The 21821-nt window shown below is 34.7% G+C and overlaps 1 protein-coding gene across 1 annotated transcript in view; it reads left to right on the top strand.

Moving 5' to 3' along the window:
• Positions 1 to 21821, top strand: part of TRHDE (thyrotropin releasing hormone degrading enzyme) — a 415986-nt gene that overhangs the window by 319256 nt on the left and 74909 nt on the right. Inside the window, exons 10-12 of the mRNA XM_060164833.1 lie at positions 909 to 997; positions 10992 to 11125; positions 11233 to 11288. Coding sequence (XP_060020816.1) covers positions 909 to 997; positions 10992 to 11125; positions 11233 to 11288 — 279 coding nt within the window. The remainder of the gene's footprint in view (positions 1 to 908; positions 998 to 10991; positions 11126 to 11232; positions 11289 to 21821) is intronic.

Here is a 21821-nt window from a genome sequence, read left to right as displayed (position 1 = left end):
TTTCAGGTCAGAAATATTTTTCTCATACTGCATATTGTTGACTATCCCTGTTGCTAATAGTGCAATGATTGGTTAACATAACCTGGCTATATTTTAGGGGAACAAAATGTAGTCATTGGATTTTATTGTAAGACTATCCAGTTTATCTCCGGTTGCTCATTTGAGGTTAAATTGATATTACTTCACATACAAGTTTAGGCCTAAACTTTTATCCTATAAAAAGTCATGTTCTAGAAAACGCTTCTCTTTAATAGCTGAGACTCATGACTGATCCCTGCACATTGGTGGTTGATTTCACACATCAATTTGGAAATTCCATTTCAGAAAACAAAGCATTGTGTCCCACGGTGTTCTTTGTATTGATCTGGATTTTAGGGGGATCTGATCAGTTTTGCTTTTTGTCCCTACTTTGCTGAATAACTTTATCTGTGCTGTATTATCCTTTCTATAAAATCTGACAAAAGTGTTTTTTAAGAATAGTTAAACAAGTAAATGAGGAGAATGTTGAAATGTAAATGCATGAAAGCACTGGAACGGGCATTAATCTAATGCGGAATCAAGTAGAAAGGAGTTATTTTAAGACTTTACTCAATATATGGTGCAGCTCAAATTTATAGATTTTAGCTACTTTTTATTCCTCATGTAAAATTCAAATCTTTTTTTCCAAGATAAATTGTTTTGTTGGTAGTCCACCTTTTGTTTTGAAATTAAAACTCCTAGAGGCCAAGTCTGCTTAGCGACATTGAAAGAGTGAATTCATCTTCTTGGCCTATTCCTTACATTTATGACTGGGGAATTTAAAAAATTCTCCTAAAGAGAATAAGAAAAATCACATAGGAGGTGCATAGAAAATGTTGTTTGTTTGTTATAACCATTTTTATTCTTAACGTTTCTCTTTTATTTTGCAGTTACCTGTGGCAGATCCCATTAACTATTGTGGTAGGAAATAGAAGCCATGTGTCTCCAGAAGCAATTATTTGGGTGTCTAACAAATCAGGTAAAAAATATATTCTCCCCTGAGAATTTGGTTTCAGATAATTGTTTAGCAACTTAACCTCTTGTATCAGCTGTTATAAAAATGTGAATAAAGACAAATTAGAAAGACAATATAGAGGAATTACCTCTATGCATTTAAGTATAATATAGTATAGTTTCTACATAGTCTAATTTCAGTCCGCTGATATGATTATTAAATTTATTTGTGTCTTTGATGGTAAAGAGAAAAGTTAAATCTAAGTACTTGTAGTACTATTCTTAAGCGCTTTAAACTGTACCATTTTATAATCCCGAATGGAACAGAATTACAGTCGTAACTCCCAGTAGAACAGTACGCCAGATACTGAAACACAGGCCACATTTTTCAATTCCATTTTCCAGCTATCTTCTCTTTACCAGACTGGCTCTTTAAAGAATGGGTGAGGCAATATTCTCTGTAGAATTAGATAATTATAGGGCCAGAAGGGAGAGGCTTGCTAGGTCACGAAACCATCCCTTAGGTAGGGTCAAGTCTCAAGGAGCAGAGAAAGATGAGATTCTATTCTATTTCTAAATATCTTCAAATAAGATAGTTACCTATTTCAATTCACTGTCAGAAAGCTATTTCTTGAATCCAATCTAAATGCTTCATATTAGAGTGTGAAACAGGTCTCTTTTATTTCTGTTTTCCATTGAATTGAAGAAAAAACCAATTATCATCTTTTATGTAACATTTCATTTAGATTTAAATGGTCAAATATGTTCACATTTTGTTTTTCTTACTCCTTTCTCACATTCTGCTACTTTATATTTTTTTGCTATTTTGTAAGCGTAATTTAAACAACCACAAATCTTTTTTCGAAGTAAGGTGAAGTATAAATAAACAACAAAAATATTGTTTCTTCTCCCCAGTATTTCTCCTATTAGGGAGATGTAAGTGCTTAAAATACATACACACATACATATAAGAAAAAGGTCTCACAGCAGAATCTAATCTGCTTAACAGAAATATAAACACTTGTTTTGCCAGTTGAATTTTTATTCAAATTTTCATGTTGTTGTATTTTTAACACATCATCACATATTATGAAAATATGTGCCGGGTGTCAGGCTGGAGCCTCTTAGGTGGGAGAGCCGAGTTCAAGACATTGGTCCAACAGAAACCTGCCAGCCCCATGTAATATCAAATGGCAAAACATCTCCCAGAGATCTCCATCTCAACGCTAAAACCCACCTCCACTCAACGACCAGCAAGCTACAGTGCTGGACATCCCATGCCAAACAACTAGGAAGACAGGAACACAACCCCACCCATCAGCAGACAGGCTGCCTAAAATCATAAGTTCACAGACACCCCAAAACACACCACTGGGCGCAGCCCTGCCCACCAGAAAGACAAGATCCAGCCTCATCCATCAGAACAGTCACCAGTCCCCTCCACCAGGAAGCCTACACAACCCATTGAACCAACCCTACCCACTGGGGACAGACACCAAAAACAATGGGAACTACGAACCTGCAGCCTACAAAAAGGAGACCCCAAATGCAGTAAGTTAAGCAAAATGAGAAGACAAAGAAATATACAGCAGATGAAGGAGCAAGGTAAAAACCCACCAGACCAAACAAATAGAAGATAGGCAGTCTACATGAAAAAGAATTCAGAGTAATGATAGTACAGATGATCCAAAATCTTGGAAATACAATGGAGAAAATACAAGAAATATTTAACAAGGACCTAGAAGAACTAAAGAGCAAACAAACAACGATGAACAGCACAATAAATGAAATTAAAAATTCTCTAGAAGGAATAAATAGCAGAATAACTGAGGCAGAAGAATGGATAAGTGACCTGGAGTTAAAATAGTGGAAGTAACTACTGCAGAGCAGAATAAAGAAAAAAGAATGAAAAGAAATGAGGACAGTCTCAGAGAGCTCTGGGACAACATTAAACACAACAACATTCGAATTATAGTGGTCCCAGAAGACGAAGAGAAAAAGAAGGGGTCTGAGAAAATATTTGAAGAGATTATAGTTGAAATCTTCCCTAATATGAGAAACAAAATTGTCAGTCAAGTCCAGGAAACTCAGAGAGTCACAAATAGGGTAAATTCAAGGAGAAATAAGCCAAGACACATATTAATCAAACTACCAAAAATTAAATACAAAGAAAAAATATTAAAAGCAGCAAGGGAAAAACAACAAATAACATACAAGGGAATCCGCATAAGGTTAACAGCTGATTTCTCAGCAGAAACTCTGCAAGCCAGAAGGGAGTGGCAGGTCATATTTAAGGTGATGAAAGGGAAAAGCCTACAAACCAAGGTTACTCTACCCAGCAAGGATCTCATTCAGATTCGATGGAGAAATTAAAACCTTTACAGACAAGCAAAATCTAAGAGAATTCAGCACCACCAAACCAGTTTACAACAAATGCTAAAGGAACTTCTCTAGGCAGGAAACACAAGAGAAGGAAAAGACCTACAATAACAAACACAAAACAACTGATAAATGGTTATAGGAACATACATATTGGTAATTACCTTAAATGTAAATGGATTAAATGCTCCATCTGAAAGACATAAACTGGCTGAATGGATGCAAAAACAAGACCAACATATATGCTGTCTACAAGAGACCCAATTCAGACCGAGGGACACATACAGACTGACAGTGAGGGGATGGAAAAAGATATTCCATGCAAATGGAAATCAAAAGAAAGCTGGAGCAGCAATTCTCATATCAGACAAATTAGACTTTAAAGTAAAGACTATTACAAGAGACAAAGAAGAACACTACATAATGATCAAGCGATCAATCCGAGAAGCAGATATAACAATTGTAAATATTTATGCACCCAACATAAGAGCACCTCAATACATAACGCAAATGCTAACAGCCATAATAAAGGAAATTGACAGTAACACAATAATAGTAGGGGACTTTATCACCACACTTTTACCAATGGACAGATCATCCAAAATGAAAATAAATAAGGAAACACAAGCTTTAAATGACACATTAAACAAGATGGACTTAATTGATATTTATAGGACATTCCATCCAAAACAACAGAATACACGTTCTTCTCAAGTGCTCATAGAACATTCTCCAGGATAGATCATATCCTAGGTCACAAATCAAGCCGTGGTAAATTTAAGAAAATTGAAATCATATCAAGTATCTTTTTTGACCACAACACTATGAGATTACATATCAATTATAGGAAAAATCTGTAAAAAATACAAACATATGGAGGCTAAACAATACACTACTAAATAACCAAGAGATCACTGAAGAAAAAAAGAGGAAATAAAAAAATAACTAGAAACAAATGACAGTGAAAACACGATGACCCAAAACCTATCATATGCAGCAAAAGCAGTTCTAAGAGGGGAGTTTATAGCAATAAAATTCTACTTCAAGAAACAAGAAACATCTCAAATAAACAACCCAACCTTACACCTAAAGCAATTAGAGAAAGAAGAACAAAAAATGCCAAAGTTAGCAGAAGGAAAGAAATCATAAAATCAGAGCAGAAATAAAAAGAAATGAAGGAAACAGTAGCAAAGATCAATAAAACTAAAAGCTGGTTCTTTGGGTAGATAAACAAAATTGATAAACCATTAGCCAGACTCATCAAGAAAAAAAGGGATAAGACACAAATCAATAGAATTGAAAATGAAAAAGGAGAAGTAACAACTGACACTGCAGAAATACAAAGTATCAAGAGGGATTACTACAGACAACTCTATGCCAATAAAATGGACAACCTGGAAGAAAAGGACAAATTCTTAGAAATGCACAACCTTCTTAGACTGAACCAGGAAGAAATAGAAAATATAAACAGACCAATCACAAGCACTGAAATTGAAACTGTGATTAAAAATCTTCAAATAGACAAAAGCCTAGGACCAGATAGCTTCACAGGCGAATTCTATCAAACATTTAGAGAAGAGCTAACACCTATCCTTCTCAAATGCTTCCAAAATATAGCTGAGGGAGGAACACTCCCAAACTCATTCTACGAGGCCAATATCACCCTGATATCAGAACCAAGCAAAGATGTCACAAAAAAAGAAAACTACAGACCAATATCACTGATGAGCATAGACGCAAAAATCCTCAACAAAATACTAGCAAACAGAATCCAACAGCACATTAAAAGGATCATACACCATGATCAAGTGGGGTTTATTCCAGGAATGCAAGGTTTCTTCAATGTATGCAAATCAGTCAACGTGATACACCACATTAACAAATTGAAGGAGAAAAACCGTATGATCATCTCATTAGATGCAGAAAAAGCTTTTGACAAAATTCAACACCAATTTATGATAAAAACCCTCCAGAAAGTAGGCATAGAAGGAACTTACCTCAACATAATAAAGGCTATATATGACAAACCCACAGCCAACATCGTTCTCAATGATGAAAACCTGAAACCATTTCCACTAAGATCAGGAACAAGACAAGGTTGCCACTCTCACCACTATTATTCAACATAGCTTTGGAAGTTTTAGCCGCAGCAATCAGAGACAAAGAAGAAATAAAAGGAATCCAAATCGAAAAGAAGTAAAGCTGTCACTGTTTGCAGATGACATGATACTATACATAGAGAATCCTAAAGATGCTACCACAAAACTACTAGAGGTAATCAATGAATTTGGTAAAGTAGCAGGATACAAAATTAATGCACAGAAATCTCTTGCATTCCCATACAGTAATGATGAAAAATCTGAAAGAGAAATTAAGGAAACATCCGATTTACCCTTGCACGAAAAAGAATAAAATACCTAGGAATAAACCTACCTAAGGAGACAAAAGGTCTGTATGCCAACTATAAGACACTGATGAAAGAAATTAAAGATGATACAAACCGATGGAGAGATATACCATGGTCTTGGATTGGAAGAATCAACATTGTGAAAATGACTATACTACCCAAGACAATTTACAGATTCAATGCAATCCCTATCAAACTGCCAATGGCATTTTTCACAGAACTAGAACAAAAAATTTCACAATTTTTATGGAAACACAAAAGACCCCCAATAGCCAAAACAATCTTGGGAAATAAAAACAGAGCTAGAGGAATCAGGCTTCCAGACTTCAGACTACACTAAAATGCTACAGCAATGAAGACTCTATGGTACTGGCACAAAAACAGAAATACAGATCAATGGAACAGGATAGAAAGCCCAGAGATAAACCCATGCCCGTATGGTCACTTTATCTTTGATAAAGGAGACAAGAATATACAGTGGAGAAAAGACAGCCTCTTCAATAAGTGGTGCTGGGAAAACTGGACAGCTACATGTAAAAGAATGAAATTAGAACACTCCCTAACACCATACACAAAAATAAGATCAAAATGGATTAAAGACCTAAATGTAAGGCCAGACACTATCAAACTCTTAGAGGAAAACATAGGCAGAATACTCTATGACGTAAGTCACAACAAGGTCCTTTTTGACCCACCTCCTATAGAAATGGAAATTAAAAAAAATAAACAAATGGGACCTAATGAAACTTGAAAGCTTTTGCACAGCAAAGGAAACCATAAACAAGACAAAAAGACAGCCCTCAGAATGGGAGAAAATATTTGCAAATGAAGCAACTGCCAAAGGATTAACCTCCAAAATATACAAGCAGCTCATGCAGCTCGATATCAAAAAAACAAACAACCCAATCCAAAAATGGGCAAAAGACCTAAATAGACATTTCTCCAAAGAAGATATACAGATTTCCAACAAACACATGAAAAGATAGCCAACGTTACAAATCATTAGAGAAATGTAAATCTAAACTGCAATGAAGTATCACCTCACACCAGTCAGAATGGCCGTCATCAAAAAATCTACAAAGAATAAATGCTGGAGAGGGTGTGGAGAAAAGGGAACCCTCTTGCACTGTTGGTGGGAATGTAAATTGATACAGCCACTATGGAGAACACTATGGAGGTTCCTTAAAAAACTAAAAATAGAAGAATCATATGACCCAGCAATCCCACTACTGGGCATATACCCTGAGAAAACCATAATTCAAGAAAAGTCATGTACCACAATGTTCATTGCAGCACTATTTACAATAGCCAGTATATGGAAGCAACCTAAGTGTCTGTCAACAGAGCAGTGGATAAAGAAGATGTGGCACATATATACAATGGAATATTACTCAGCCATAAAAAGAAACGAAGTTGAGTTATTTGTAGTGAAGTGGATGGACCTAGTGTCTGTCATACATAGTGATGTAAGTCAGAATGAGAAAAAAAATTACCATATGCTAACTCATATATATGGAATCTAAAGAAAAAGTGGTTCTGAAGAATTTAGGGGCAGGACAGGAATAAATAAGCAGATGTAGAGAATGGACTTGAGAACACGGGGAGGGGGAAGGGTAAGCTGGGACGAGTGAGAGAGTGGCATGGACACATATACACTACCAAATGTAAAATAGATAGCTAGTGGGAGTAGCCGCGTAGCACAGGGAGATCAGCTCGGTGCTTTGTGACCACCTAGAGGGGTGGGATAGGGAGAGTGGGAGGGAGACAAAAGAGGGAGGGGATTGGGGGATATATGTATACATATAGCTGATTTACTTTGTTATAAAGCAGAAACTAACACACCTTTGTAAAGCAAATATACTCCAATAAAGATGTTAAAAAAATGTTAGGATAGATAAGACTTAAAAGGGAAATTTATGCTGCAAATTCGAAGTAAACATTAAAAATGGCATAGTGGTATAACGGTTTCCTTAAATATTAGCTCATATGAACGTTACAAGCCTAAAAGTGTGCATATTTTTTGGTCCCCTCTTTACAAATGAGAAAATTAAGGCTTGAGAAATAACTTGCTGAAAGTGTCTTAGGAGCTTGATTTTCTTTTCTAAGTTTATTTACAACACACACACACACACACACACACACACACACACACACGATTTTAATACTTTGCTAGGTTACTTTGCAGATCTGTCAGTTTTGACATTTTGCCACTGGGTACACAGGAATGGTTCTCTATAATCTCTACAGAGCATTATCTAATTTTATTCTCACAAGAGTCCAGTGAGAAAACTAGTATGTGTTATTATACCTGAATTTGTTTCACACTGTTACCCTTGTTACCCTGGTTCACTTTTTTATGTGTTTTAAATTCTGATTGTTCTGCAAGCAACCAACACTGAGTAGAAAGATCTGATATCCTTTCTCTTTTTATTCCAAAAGGAAGGATAAAATATAAAGATATAAAATACTATAAAATGACAACTACTTTTTGTCTTGATATAATCTAAGTCTTGTGCCATTTTGGATATATTCTAAATATAAATTTTAATTGTTATTACGAACACTTGAAATATAACTTCCATACTTTTTATTATGGTACTCATCACATACTGTACCTCATTAGGCTATTGAAAAAGATCTCTTTAAAATTCATTGCTTGCCGTTAGTTAATTTGAAGAACATTTTAGAGATATAATTAAGTAGAAAGAAAAAGGTATTTAAAAATCTATTAGAAAACTTTTCAGGGAATCATTTCTCCAAAGGTTTCATTTATAACCAAGGTGTAAAAATATTCATGAACAGTAATAACCTTCAGGTTTTAGTTATTAATTTAATAATAGAATACTAAACAACAATAGATGCTTGCCTTTTTTTCTTCTCAGACTAGACGGTATAGGGATTGTTGTCCTATTTTAGTTGGTCTCTATTCTACCTATACTTTGTTGAATTCAAAAGTTCAAAAAACTAGAACCAAGTGCATCACATGAAGTTAAGTTATGCCATCTATCTAAAATGTCAGGAGGAAGTAACTTTAAAAAACAGATTTAATATCATAGAAATCGATGCCCATTTCAAAATTGTAAAAAGTTTAATCATGTGTTCATATATTAAACCCAAACCTTTAATATTGTAATTTCTTTAAATAATAATCACTTCTTAGATGAAAATGATTAAACTTGTTCTTAACCTATGTGAATTCAATAACAATTTAAATATGTTTTGCTATAAAAATCTTATTCCTGAAGACAGTGTTAGGGTTGCTCAAGGGAAACAGTATCCTCAATATTTCAATCAATTTTTCTTCAGTGAATTCAGACATGATTAACTAAAATCTCTCTTTATGAGGACTTGTTTTTTAAATGCCATCTTTTAGATTATTGTTTTTTATTTTTACATAAGTAAAATTGGGTGACATTCTAAAGCTTCACAGAAATTGTGTGGATAAATACATTAAATTTTTTTAAAACCTGCAGATATAAAGTATCAGAAACTTGGGAAGCTATAAATATTCTAGAGCAATATCTGACAGATTTATTTTCCTAAGTACCACAGATTAAGCTGGGTAAAATTTCAAACTAAGAAAACTATCCCCTTCTGCCATTGAATCATAGAATTAGAAGGGGCCTTAAATGCCATTACTTGGCCTTTAGGTTATAAGTTGTACTGAGGACAAAAGACGATCAGTGGCATAAGTTCAAACATTTATATACAGGAAAATTTTACAAGAAGTTTTCGTACTCCTTTTATAATTCTTGTTTCCCAAGTTATTTCCCCCTTTTTCAAATTAATATAAGAATATGAAAATGTATACAGTATCATATACAATAAAAACGTTATACCATCTTGTATCAACAGAGTATGCGTGGTAAAAAGGGCACGGAAGTCAGGATACCTGAGATGCACTATCTCAGACAATTCAATTAACCTGTCTGAGCCTCATTTCTTTATCTGTTCTAACACATACTGTTAATAAAGGTGTCAAGAAGTTGAAGTGCTCTTTGAAACATTAAAGATTAGATGTTTATGTTTAGTATACATTTATGTTTACGTATTTTTTACTGTATTTCTGAAAGTTGATAATATGTAACATGTGTTGGTTATATTAGCCCACCCCATTCTAGACGTGAACAATTAATGATCTTTAACATTCATTCATTAATTTTTGTGGTATAACCTCTTCTTGTATGGCTTTTACTTAAGAGGAAGTACTCTGTAAATTCAGCGCTTAAGAAAAGTAAAAATAAAATTTGTTTTGTTGTCTGATGTGTAAAAACTTGGATAATAGAGTGAGAATTAGAGGTTGTGCCTCTTACTCAGAACTGACATGAATGGTTTCCATGATGCATTGTGTGGTTTTGAGTCACTGTGGAAATTAGATAGACCTGTGTGTGTGTGTGTGTGTGTATGAAAAATATGAATTTTAAGTAAACTTCATACATAATGCAACTTCTATGAAGCATGAGTCCTGAGGGCAGCAGCAACAAAATAATTAGAATTGTAAACTATGGTTCTGGGAAGTCAATAAAGGCTGCCATTGAAAGTGAATGAGTTCTCTATCTGTATCATATTTGAAGGGGTTAAATATGTAAGTTATAAGATTACTTTTACTGGCTTCCTTTAATTGAATTAACCAGCGAATATAATCAAGTTACCATTTTCCAAAGTGATTCCAATAAGCAGAATTTATTATCTTTGTTCTAATTATATGTAGAAATATTAGAGTCTTAAATAAATGAGGTTCCTTTTTCCAACATTATTGATGATGCTGGAAAATCTGTTATTTATTAGCACATCCCAGGAAGGCACAAGGAAAAGGGTAAGAAATAACAGTGACTTTCAAATAAATGAGCCCTATTATTTTAATCACTTTCTTGCTGAATAAAATAAGTAGAATGTGCACCTAAAGCCTTTTCCACAGATACATATACAATGTAACTGGAAGCCACATGAATACAGTAGTAGATTTCTTGGTTACATTTATCTTGAGAAAGAAAATTATATATACATAACAGGGTTTTATCAAGAGTAATAATGAGTAAGCTACTAAAGGTTTTCTAGCAAATTCTAGCTATAGTGATTAATTGACTAAAGAGTAGATTTCAATTAGGTATTTAGGATGGTGTCCTCTTTTAATTATTGGTACTGTGATATCTGGTATTAAGAAAACATACTTCACTCTATTTTAACCCTTAAAATTGCAAATCTCTCTTACCCCCTAAAATGCTGTTTTCAGAACACCACAGAATAACTTCTTTGGACAAAGGAAGCTGGTTACTGGGGAACATCAATCAAACTGGCTATTTTAGAGTCAACTATGATTTAAGGAATTGGAGATTATTAATTGATCAATTAATCAGGAAACATGAGGTAAACTGGATTTACTCATCAAAGATCTGTTTTGACATATGAACATCTGCCATTTTAATCCTAAGTGATTCCTTTTTTTTTTTTTTTTTTTTTGGTTGCCCTCATAGGTTCTCTCTGTCAGTAACCGAGCAGGTTTGATCGACGATGCCTTCAGCCTAGCCAGGTATGTTTTCCTGTGGCTCTCCACAATAAAACTAACACCCTTAAGACTTCCTCTATTAAGCTAAATAGTGTATATGTATTGAATAAGAAATCTTTTAAAAATAATTTCTGTCTCACACCCTTTGTGTTTGGATATGAATTACAATCAGTGTCCCAAATTCTTGGTCAATAGTAGCCATGGGGTATTTCTGAGTCAGGAGAAGCTTGATCAATTTTTGCCACAAGTTCAATTTAACACTCAAGATTAATACTCTTTTTACAATTTTATTAATGAACTCTACAAAATGACCATTGTGCCATATTTAATTTTTGATGTAAAGTACCTTGAAGCATCGGCATTTTTTTTCATGACATATACTAGTATATCTTTTTTTTAATGTATTTTTGAATGTGATTCATTATGAAAATCTTGTGCTGCAAGACAGAAATAAATATTCTACTGGGTAAAGCTGTTCTGGACAAAATATATATCAATCTTGTAGCAGAAGTTATAGTACTAGTTATAGTAATATTTGTGTTATTTTCATAGTTAGATTTATAATGTTAAAAATCAGTTATTCTTTCGAATAGTCATTAAATAGCTATTCCTTTGAAGTAATGTTGATCGTAAACCCAAGCTATTTTACTCAATTTTGAGGCTAAATAGTAAAATAACTCAGTCCTTTTAATATTTTTTATTGTTCACATCAGTATAGTTTTAATTTTAATAATCTGATATTATGGGACAAAAATTTAGAAATGACAGAGGTGGAGAAAAGCCTGACAAGATAGTCATATGTGGAGATAAAGATTAAGTAAGATATGAAGACTTTGAAGAAAGCATTAGATATAACATGAAGATTATTTTGACATAGACGTTTAGAGAGTTCAGAAAGCCAGTAAGAGAGTGTACTTAATGTAACATTGCCCTGAGAGAGAAGCAAGCAAAAGAGAGCTATGTTAAGAGTTCCACAAGGAAAGGTTTGGGAACTAGAAGAGAACTAATATTACCAGTTAATTAAACACATAAATTTCCAGGCACTGTTCTGTTTTACATATAGTAATTTGTATAATTTCACAACAACCTTATGAGATAAGCAGATCTGTATTATTATTCTTCTTCCCATTATATAGATGAGGAGACTGAGGGTTAGAGAAGTCAAGTAACTTACCTAAAGTCATATAGCTAGTAATTGACAGGGCCAGGGCTTCATATATATGCAGTAATAGAAGAGCCAGGTAATATAGGAAGATTGAGGGGATTTGAAGTGGTAGTTCATATGAATCCTTACGTGTTTGAAATGATGGTGAGAAAGCAAACAAGTAGTGATATCCTAAAGAGAGAGGGCAGATGGAAAGATGGAAATTGAAAGGATCTTTGACTCATCTGCATTAAATGATAGAAGCTATTTTTTAATGAAATATTGTAATTTTAGTAGATGATTTTTTTTCCAAAATTAAATTCCTTGTTGTCTAATACAGAACATTGCTTTCAATAACAATTTTGGAAGACTTAAACATTTGAAGTAAACAATTTCATTATCATTTATACAAATTTACCAGGGGAATGTGCAAATCTCCTTGAATATAGATTGAAATTTGTTCTATTGATCATGAGATAATTTTCCTATTAGCATGGAAGTAAATAAACACAAAATTAGATTTATTCTGCATTTACTTGGGAACACCCTGCAGTCACTTTGAGTTAAGGGTTATTCACATTTCAGTGTATTCTAGTAAATGTTTCAAAGTTTTGCTACCAACCTGTGTCAGTCTTCTTTCAGTTTCCTGAACACACCATGCTCCTTTTGGCTTCTTTATAGATAACAAACAGAAGAGTAGCAAATATTTATCAATATGTATGTTCCAGGTACTGTACTGAGGCTTTTATGAATGATTTTGTTCAGTCTTCTCAGTAAACCCATGGAGTGGGTGTGGTTACTGCAGCCATGTTATAGCTGAGTCGTGGAGGTTGAGAGGGGTTAAGTCTCTTAGCTAAGGGTGCACAGGTTTTAAGTGAGGGGTGGAGGGGTGACATTCAACTGCAGATAGTAGCACAGCAGCGCTTATGACCTCAGGTCAGGGTGACTGCCCATTATATGAAATTCCTTTCCACTCCCCTTGTCTGTTGGGAATATTGCTATTCACTTAAAAATAAAATTTCACTTGCACAGCCTTACCTGAAACCTATCTGTCCTTCCCAGAAAGAATAAGGTGACATCCTGTGGATCTGTACTTTAGCAGTTGTCACCTTGTAGTTCAACTACTTTTCTGGGTCCCTGTGATTTTTGGGTGATCTTGAGGGCAGGGCTTTGTCTCATCCTTGTATTACTACTGCCTAACTTAATCTTTGGTACAGGATTATACCAATATATATTTGTTGAATGAATTGCTAATTAACTATTAATTATTCAAACTATAAACTTTCAGGCCCACTATCTTTTTGTGCAATTAAGTACACATATTCTAGGTATTTTTTATGGTTGTTTTTTAAATATATAAAAACCACATGAATGCATTCTAGTTGTAGTGATTAAAACGAGAGAGATAACAATGTGAAAATTTTCTTTTACTCCTTCCATGACATCCTATAGCTCTTACCCTCCCTCTTCACAGATAAAATTAATATTTGCTGTATATAAATCCAGCCTTTTTTTTTTTTTTTTTTTTTTTTGCGGTACGCGGGCCTCTGACTGTTGTGGCCTCTCCCGTTGCGGAGCACAGGCTCCGGACGCGCAGGCTCAGCGGCCATGGCTCACAGGCCCAGCCGCTCTGCAGCATGTGGGATCTTCCCGGACCGGGGCACGAACCCGTCACCCCTGCATCAGCAGGCGGACTCTCAACCACTGCGCCACCAGGGAAGCCCAAATCCAGCCATTTTTAAACATTTCCGTACAGTTTAATTTTTTTTACATGAACAGAAATACATTCTGTTTTCTACTCATTTATAAAAATAAATCTGAGGAGCTTTATTCCAGTGTTGCTAAATCTTCATTATTATGATCAAGACTGCACTGAGTGTGCTTGAACAGTCTTTTGTCGCACATGTACGTATTTTTATAGGATTGATTCCTGAAAGAGGAATTTTTGGTTTAAAGAGTATAAGATTTTTGATAAATATTACAAATTGTATTCCAAAGGGTTTCCCAGTAGAACCCTCCGTCAACCACATACGAGAGGGCCCAATGCCCCCAAACCCTTCCTGATAATAAAGAGTATATACATCTTTTACATTTTTGACAGTATGGCAGCAAAAATAATTTTTTTGAAGCTGTTACAGAACTAGTTGAATTAACTTGTGCATCTTTTCATATACATCTGCCATGTGTATTTTGTTTTCTTCTGTGACTTGTTACCTGGTTAAAGGAAAAACAAAAGCCTAATAGAAGATGGGTGAGGTATTTTTCCTACCCTTTTCCTATATATTTTGGATTTTTTTGGATTTTACTCCTTTTTGTAGAAAACAATTTTACAGTATTTTCTCTCAACACTGTCATTTTTTTTTATACTTTGTGGTGTATTTCATCATCTCAAAGGCTTTTAATTTATATGTTAAATCATTCCTTTTGTAGCTTTCTGTTTCTTTGGTTCTGACTTCCATAGAAGACCTTCTCTATATGAACATTTTGAAAATATTTCATTTTTTATTTGAAAGCTATTTTGTTTTCGCATCTATCTCCTCACCCTTCCTTCTCTAATTAGTTTTTATGTATAGAATGGAAGAGTGGTCTAATTTTCTTTAACATTAATATATTTATAACCAATTATTTAATCCTATTTGTTTAAAGGACTTTCTTATTCATAGATTTGAAATGATATCTTTATCTTAATGAAAATGCTTATATTTTAGGGAATTGATTCAATTGTGTTTAACTGGTCTGTTGTTTTTGGCACTAGTACCATGTTGCTCTGATTAGCTTTATAGTATGTTGTGGTTGACAACATTTTCTCTTGTTCTTGTTCAAAATCTTACGTGTTTTCTCTTAAGTATAGATTTTTAAATCAGTTTGACAAAGCCCATTAAAAATCCTGCTGCAGTTTTGACTGAATATGCATTGATTGGATTTATAAGTTAATTTTTAAAGAATTAACATATTTTCAAATGTGAGCTTTCCAATATCAAAACATGTTGTTTCTCCCCATTTTTTTAGGTCCCTAAGTCAAGCTCTATAGCTTTATTTACATTGGTTCTGGAAATGTCATATTCCTCATTTTTTATGGTATATGCTTCTATAGGAAATGGCACTGCTTCTGCACTTAGATGCTCTAATTTTCATTACTTATGTGTAAGGAATTAATCAATTGCCTCGCAAATATCATTGTGTTATGACTTGAACTTTGAAATTAGTGACTAAATGCCTAGATATTTTTTGTTGGGTGTTCATGTTTCTTGTTGGTTTTTGTTTTGATGAAGCATTGCTAGATTGAGAGATATAAAAATGAACAAGATGCATTTCTTGTTTTCAATGAATTCATGGTCTAGCAGGGACAGTACATGGTAGACAATTAACTATATTCAGTATGTCAATACGATGAATAAAATATTATGCAAATGTTGTAATATAAAGAATTAATGTGGTCTAGAAAGATTATGGAGGATATCATATAGGAAATACCATCAGAAAAATGAAAGTTTGCCATGGAAATCTACTAAAGTTTTAAAAGTAATAAAATGAGAGCAGGAAAAAGTGTAAACTAGAGGATGGATTTAGGGCAAGAGAACTGTTACCACAGTGATGCTCATGCAACAAATTGATTGAAACATAGATTTGAGAAGGAGTGGAATTGGCAGCTAGATAACGTAAGAACTCTTACTGAAGTTATTAGCTTAATATGTAGTAGAAACTGGAAATTTGGAAGATGCGCTTTAGGAAGTATAATATACACTGGATTTGGATATTTAAAGTCATTAACATGCTCTGAGTATGATTTTAAAAAGCTATAAAAGTGTGTAGAGCTGGATTGTGGACCTATGTGGTATTTTGTTTGAAAATAGTCAAAATACGTGAAAATTGTTTGGAACATTTGTTCATATGTAAGAGTTCCAGAGATAAATCATCATCATCACCATCATCATCACCACCTTTGCCCTGGGCAGTTACTGCATTGATTTACTTATTTAGTCACCAGTTTCCTGAAAAATTCAATTATGTATTGTAGAACACATGCCAGATTATTGCATTATTAATGTCATAACATATATTTTTAGCTTGCATAGCATATTTAAAAAATTCTGTTACAGGCTATTCCATTAAGGACCCAATCACCTAAAAAAGCCTAACTAGGACAGACTCTTACAACTTAGTTTGCAAATTTTGTTAAGAAATAGGATAGCAGTTATATCTTCTAAAGTATTAGTGTTTTATTAACAATAAGCACAAGAACCTGTACCTGGAGATTATGAATGTCACACTTAGAAGTGCTCTAAGTACTGGTGAGCTGTCATCAGTAATAGTTAATACATTTTTGAAGACGGTATAAGTTAAAAAATTAATAAATACATTTTTATCAACTTGTTTCTGAGTTTATAAATCTGCGACATGTTAGGAGAACTGGAAATTCAGTATGTGAGCCAGTGAAAATATAATGGCTCATGAAGAAGCAGACTATGAGAATACCTCAAACCTACCCTCATGCATTGTTTTTTTTTCTGGGCCTTAGTTTCAGGACTGATAGCAGCATTGTTAGAACTGCCTTAACAATGTTTGCAAGCTGATTGGTACTAACCTGCTCCTTGTGAGACTTCCTCTGTCATAGTTTTTATTAGAAATTCTGTCTTCTGGATGGCTCTCCTGTACCTTGTTTAAAGTTTCCCCTGCCAAACATGTGTTCATTACTTCTTTGCTCATTGCAGAAAATAGGAGCATTATGTACCTAAAAAGCAACTTCATCTTGAACTGGGCTAGAGGAAGAGTAGCTTTTCCTGTGTTGATGGCTGGACGTTTAAATTGTAATGTGTTGACCTTTTGTAGGGGACAGTGAGAAGGAATGACTTAGAAACCTTTTATGAGAAATACCTTGGCAGACTGGACATTTTGTCCTGATTTCCCCACTCGGTTATGGAAATAACAGGACTGCTTCACTTCACCTGAACATGGCTATGCAAACCCTGATTAAGACTCCTGGATCCCTCTGACATTGTCTGCTGCTTTATAAATTCTGATTTCAAAAAGGATATTTAGTTTCAGAATTCTTTCCTCAATTCCTGCCTTTTTCTTTTTTGAAAGTGCTATATAATCTCAGTATAAACATTTTTCTTCCTTAGCTGTGTTTTATAATGGAATCATAAGAGTTATTAATAATAGAATACTGGGAATACTGATTAAAATGGGTTTTATATTGTACTCACTGGGCAGGGAGAGAAGGATGATTCTCCAGCTGTTTATATTAGAATCATTTGGGAGAAGTAACCATGTGTAGATTATGTTCTTATTTATCTTTTGTTAAGCCACTAGAATGTGTGTGCAAAAGGATTACAATTAAATACTTATGAAATCCTGAAAGTGATAAAATTGTTTATTGCAAAACAAGATTTATTGTTAGCTATATGCTTCCAATCTTCTGCCATTGACCAAAGGCTATTTAAAATTAGCTTGTAGTTATGCTTTGGGACTTTCTGGCCGGGGCAGATCTTTCCATGCTCTGAATAGTGACTCATAATGAGTTCATGCAGATTTGTGGCCATCCCTAAGAGATCACAATATTTCTCACATCTCTGAGGCTGGGGATTTAATTACTTGTCTTTATCAGCTAACATTCCTCTTGAGATATACAAAAAAGTCACCTTGAAGCCCTCTCATTTCATACCTTTCTGCATGCAATTACTTAAAAATTCATATCCAAAAGGCCTCCAAATTGGTCTTAGTTTACGCAACACTTTGTCACAGTAAATGTTGAAAATAGTTTGAAAGCATTTTCAGGACATTTACTGTAATGAGCTGGGAGTCTTCAGCTTTCTTTCTATGACTACCCAGTAAAAGGCTAGAGTGGATTCCTGAATTTTCAAGCCACACTGTTCCTAGAGGGGTAGCCGGTTTGCTCAAGGTTAAAGAGTGAGGTAACATGTTCCTTTGAGCTATCTTTAGAAACCTTTTGAGGGTGGAGTCACAGATGTTGTCCTTGAGATAAGGATTTAGGGGGGAGCTACCATACATTCCAGGTACTTCTGAGAAGTTCAAACCTCCTGGGGCATAAGGGCAGGCCTGTGGCTCTTGAGGACGACAAACTTTCTTAGAGACATTTCAATTGTACTGCATTAAATCAAAAGCAAATTTGTAACCTTCCAGTGCAAAATTTGTGTTTCAGCTCTGTAGGTGAAAATGTTTTAATATTAATGTCTAATGTCTGAGAGTGCTGAGTGGAAAGTAGAAGAGAGATATTTCGACATCCTTCTTTAGGTTTGATCCATTTTCATAACAGCCTGCACTCTTGAGTTACAAAAGTGTGGGTGATGTATGGATTTGCGTAAGCCATTCGTTTTTAAGAATAAATAGTCTAAATTTCCAAATGCAAGTACAAATTTGTTTGAATATGTGTATATATGCTCTTTAGTGTCTCACAAATTTAAAAAATTAGAATTCACATTGTAGTTAGTACTGTCTGGTCACATTTGACACAAAGCTATGATTCTTTTGATTTTATAATTGCTTTGAAACCTGAGCCTGAGATTTCATAAGAATTTCTCTAAGCTTCCCAATAATTTGAAATACCTGTTCACACATAATTTAAATTATTTAGGTAAAGCTTCCTCCAAAATGGTCATTTATACCATCAACTTCACTTGAATAGATATTTGTAATATGTGCTTTTAGCACAGAGTCCTAAGTATTCCTCTGATGTTAGATTCTTGGACTGTGATAGTATCATCTTAGTGTTTTTCCTTCCATGAATTTGAGTTATCTCCTCTCCTGCTTGCTGGGAATCTTTTGCATATTCAGGTGCAGTGCTTTGAGTATGAGCTGAGAGACCACCTGCATCAGGACCACCGCACCTGAGACGTTTTATTAAAAATTGCATATTCCCACCACTACCTAGGATCTGCATTCTGTGAAGCACCTCATGTGATTCTGACACCCACAGCAATATGAAAATCACTGCTTTTGAGGCCCAGAAGGTATTTATGGCATCAGTTTAGATAGGCAGGTGCTCCTGTGGAGCTAAAAGGCCTTAGAGTAGCATCCTCAATAGCAGTGAGGGTGGCTTTCTTTGGATCCTAGTGTCATGAGCTGATCATTCAACAATCAGGACATCAGGGATTCAGTTTTAACTATTCAAAAACACTTTTTTATTCTTGTTATTAAATATGTTACCATTTCGGATATGCCATCTGATAGCTGTGAACAAAACTCAAAATCTGGGTGTCTTAGAAATTTTCCCAAGCATGGAAATCTCCTGGAGGCTTCTCATATAATTAGGAGACACCTTTATGTTTATTTTATTTATTTATTTTTTAATTGGAGTAAAATTGCTTTACAATGTTGTGTTAGTTTCTGCTGTACAATGAAGTGAGTCAGCTATATGTATACCTATATCCCCTCCCTCTTGGACCTCCCTCCCACCCCCCATCCCACCCATCTAGGTCGTCACAGAGCACCAAGCTGAGCTCCCAAATGAGCATACTAACACAGATCAACCATACTGAATTCTGAGGTGTTCAGCAGTTTTCCAGGGTGAACAACATGGCAGAATTTTCTTGCAAGTTAATCTGGCGTCTAAACCTGGAGTAATTTGTAAATCTATTGACAGTGCAAGTAGGCAGGAACAGTAGAGCTACCTGGAGCAAGTGTTAAGTGTGAGAAGAAGGCATCTTTAGCTTTTGTAGTTATTCTGTGATAGTCTTTGAGGGACTCAGGAACTTACAAAGATGAAGGAAAGGAAAGGAAAGGAAATAGGTTCTTTCAGCAAGAAATAATTGATAAGAAAGAAGAAAACAAGAATTTTGTGGTAGACTTAGTCTGTGGAGAAAAGTAAATGAGTCCTCTGGCATTTAGTCTGTTCATGTAAAAGCCTAATTTTCAAAGAAATCTCAAAAAACCTCTTTTCATTTTTATTATGATAAATTATAGAGAAATTTTTAAAATGAGGAATATATGAATATAGGTATTCATGCAGGCTTTATGCTAGAGTAATTACTTTAAGGTGTCTTGTAATGATATTTTCTCACTTTGGAACAGAGATTCTTAGGGGCCTTTCTGATCGCAAGCTTTCTTAACAAACATACTAATCAGCCAGTTATAAGAACTGCTCGTATTTTTCTCCTAGAACTCATAAAATCTATTTTGGGCATCAATAACTTACTTACCTGAGGTAGCAATGCTATCCTGATAAGGAAACTAGAATAAAGGTAATGGAAAATAAGTGTTTTACGTTAGTTTCTACTTGCCACGAAAATATAGAAGATTTCATTTTTATACTTGAAGAGACAATGATTTGGGAAAGAGCGGAAAGGAAAGGAAACTTAGTTCCAACATTTTGTGCAATGAAGGTGAGCGATTAATTCAGAATAGCACACACTTTTGCTTATATGGCAAATCTTAAAGCCTTGGGAGATTATTTTAAATACATGAGGTTCTCCCTTAATTGCATGCAATTTCAACTAGCCTGTGTGGAATATTTCAAATGCCCTTATGTGAAATGGAGTACTAGTGAAGAGGCCTTCACCATTTTGGATGTGAGAAAACATCAGATTAGGAAAACTGGACTTGTTGCAACTGTGCCAAAGCCTATTTAATGTTATTTAAAGATATAGGTACAGGCCGACTCAGAAGCTAAGAAGTAGCACGTGGCCCTGCGGAATCAGACCACGTTAGAATCGCAGATTGACTTCTTCCTTCCTAAAGTGGAATGGCCTGGAGTACAGTGGATTTGAGCTTCAGAAGGGAGGGAGGCAGGGGTTTCCTGTTGCTCAGCTGCTTCAGCTAATTAGGGTGAGGATTAAACAGAAGTTCAGTATCAGCTCTCCAGGTCACCAGGTGGTAGTGCTAACCAGAGGGGAAAAAAGAGAGTTTTCATAAGAAAGAAAATGTTACTCTAGCAGTCCATATGCGACAAATTAAGTAAGGCCAATAGGCTCCGAAGAGAATAATGATTGAGTATCAGAGAGTTTTATGTGTATGCTGACTTAAACACACTCTAAATTCGTGGAGGGTTCTTGGGAATGCTGTCAGAAATGCCAAAATAGAAAGGACTCCGGGTGAAAATTACTTGGCTTTGCATTCCCAGTGTGCAAATGCACTGGAAGTTAATTGCATAAGCTGAGGGCAGATCACGGGCTTTATCTAGGCCGTATCGAGGGAACTGTTACTTCCCCTGTTTCAACTGATAGTGAGACTAAAATTATTATAGAAATATAGTTAATATGCAGAGCAATTAAGCCCCTTGCCTCCTAGCTTACCACACTTTTTAATTTCCATCTTTGTAGAGTTTTTCAGGTTTCCTATTTACATTTTTAAAATGTTACTGCAGTCTGTTGAATTTTGACATTGATAGACTATCAGCTATTTCATAGAGTGAAGAGTTGAGAAATCCATATGAAAATTTGTGTTTCAATAAATGC

The sequence above is a fragment of the Lagenorhynchus albirostris genome, chromosome 11 (genome assembly GCF_949774975.1).
Source record: "Lagenorhynchus albirostris chromosome 11, mLagAlb1.1, whole genome shotgun sequence".
Taxonomy (NCBI): domain Eukaryota; kingdom Metazoa; phylum Chordata; class Mammalia; order Artiodactyla; family Delphinidae; genus Lagenorhynchus; species Lagenorhynchus albirostris.
The sequence above is the reverse complement of the archived record's forward strand: the minus strand, read 5'-3'. Positions and strand labels throughout refer to the sequence as shown.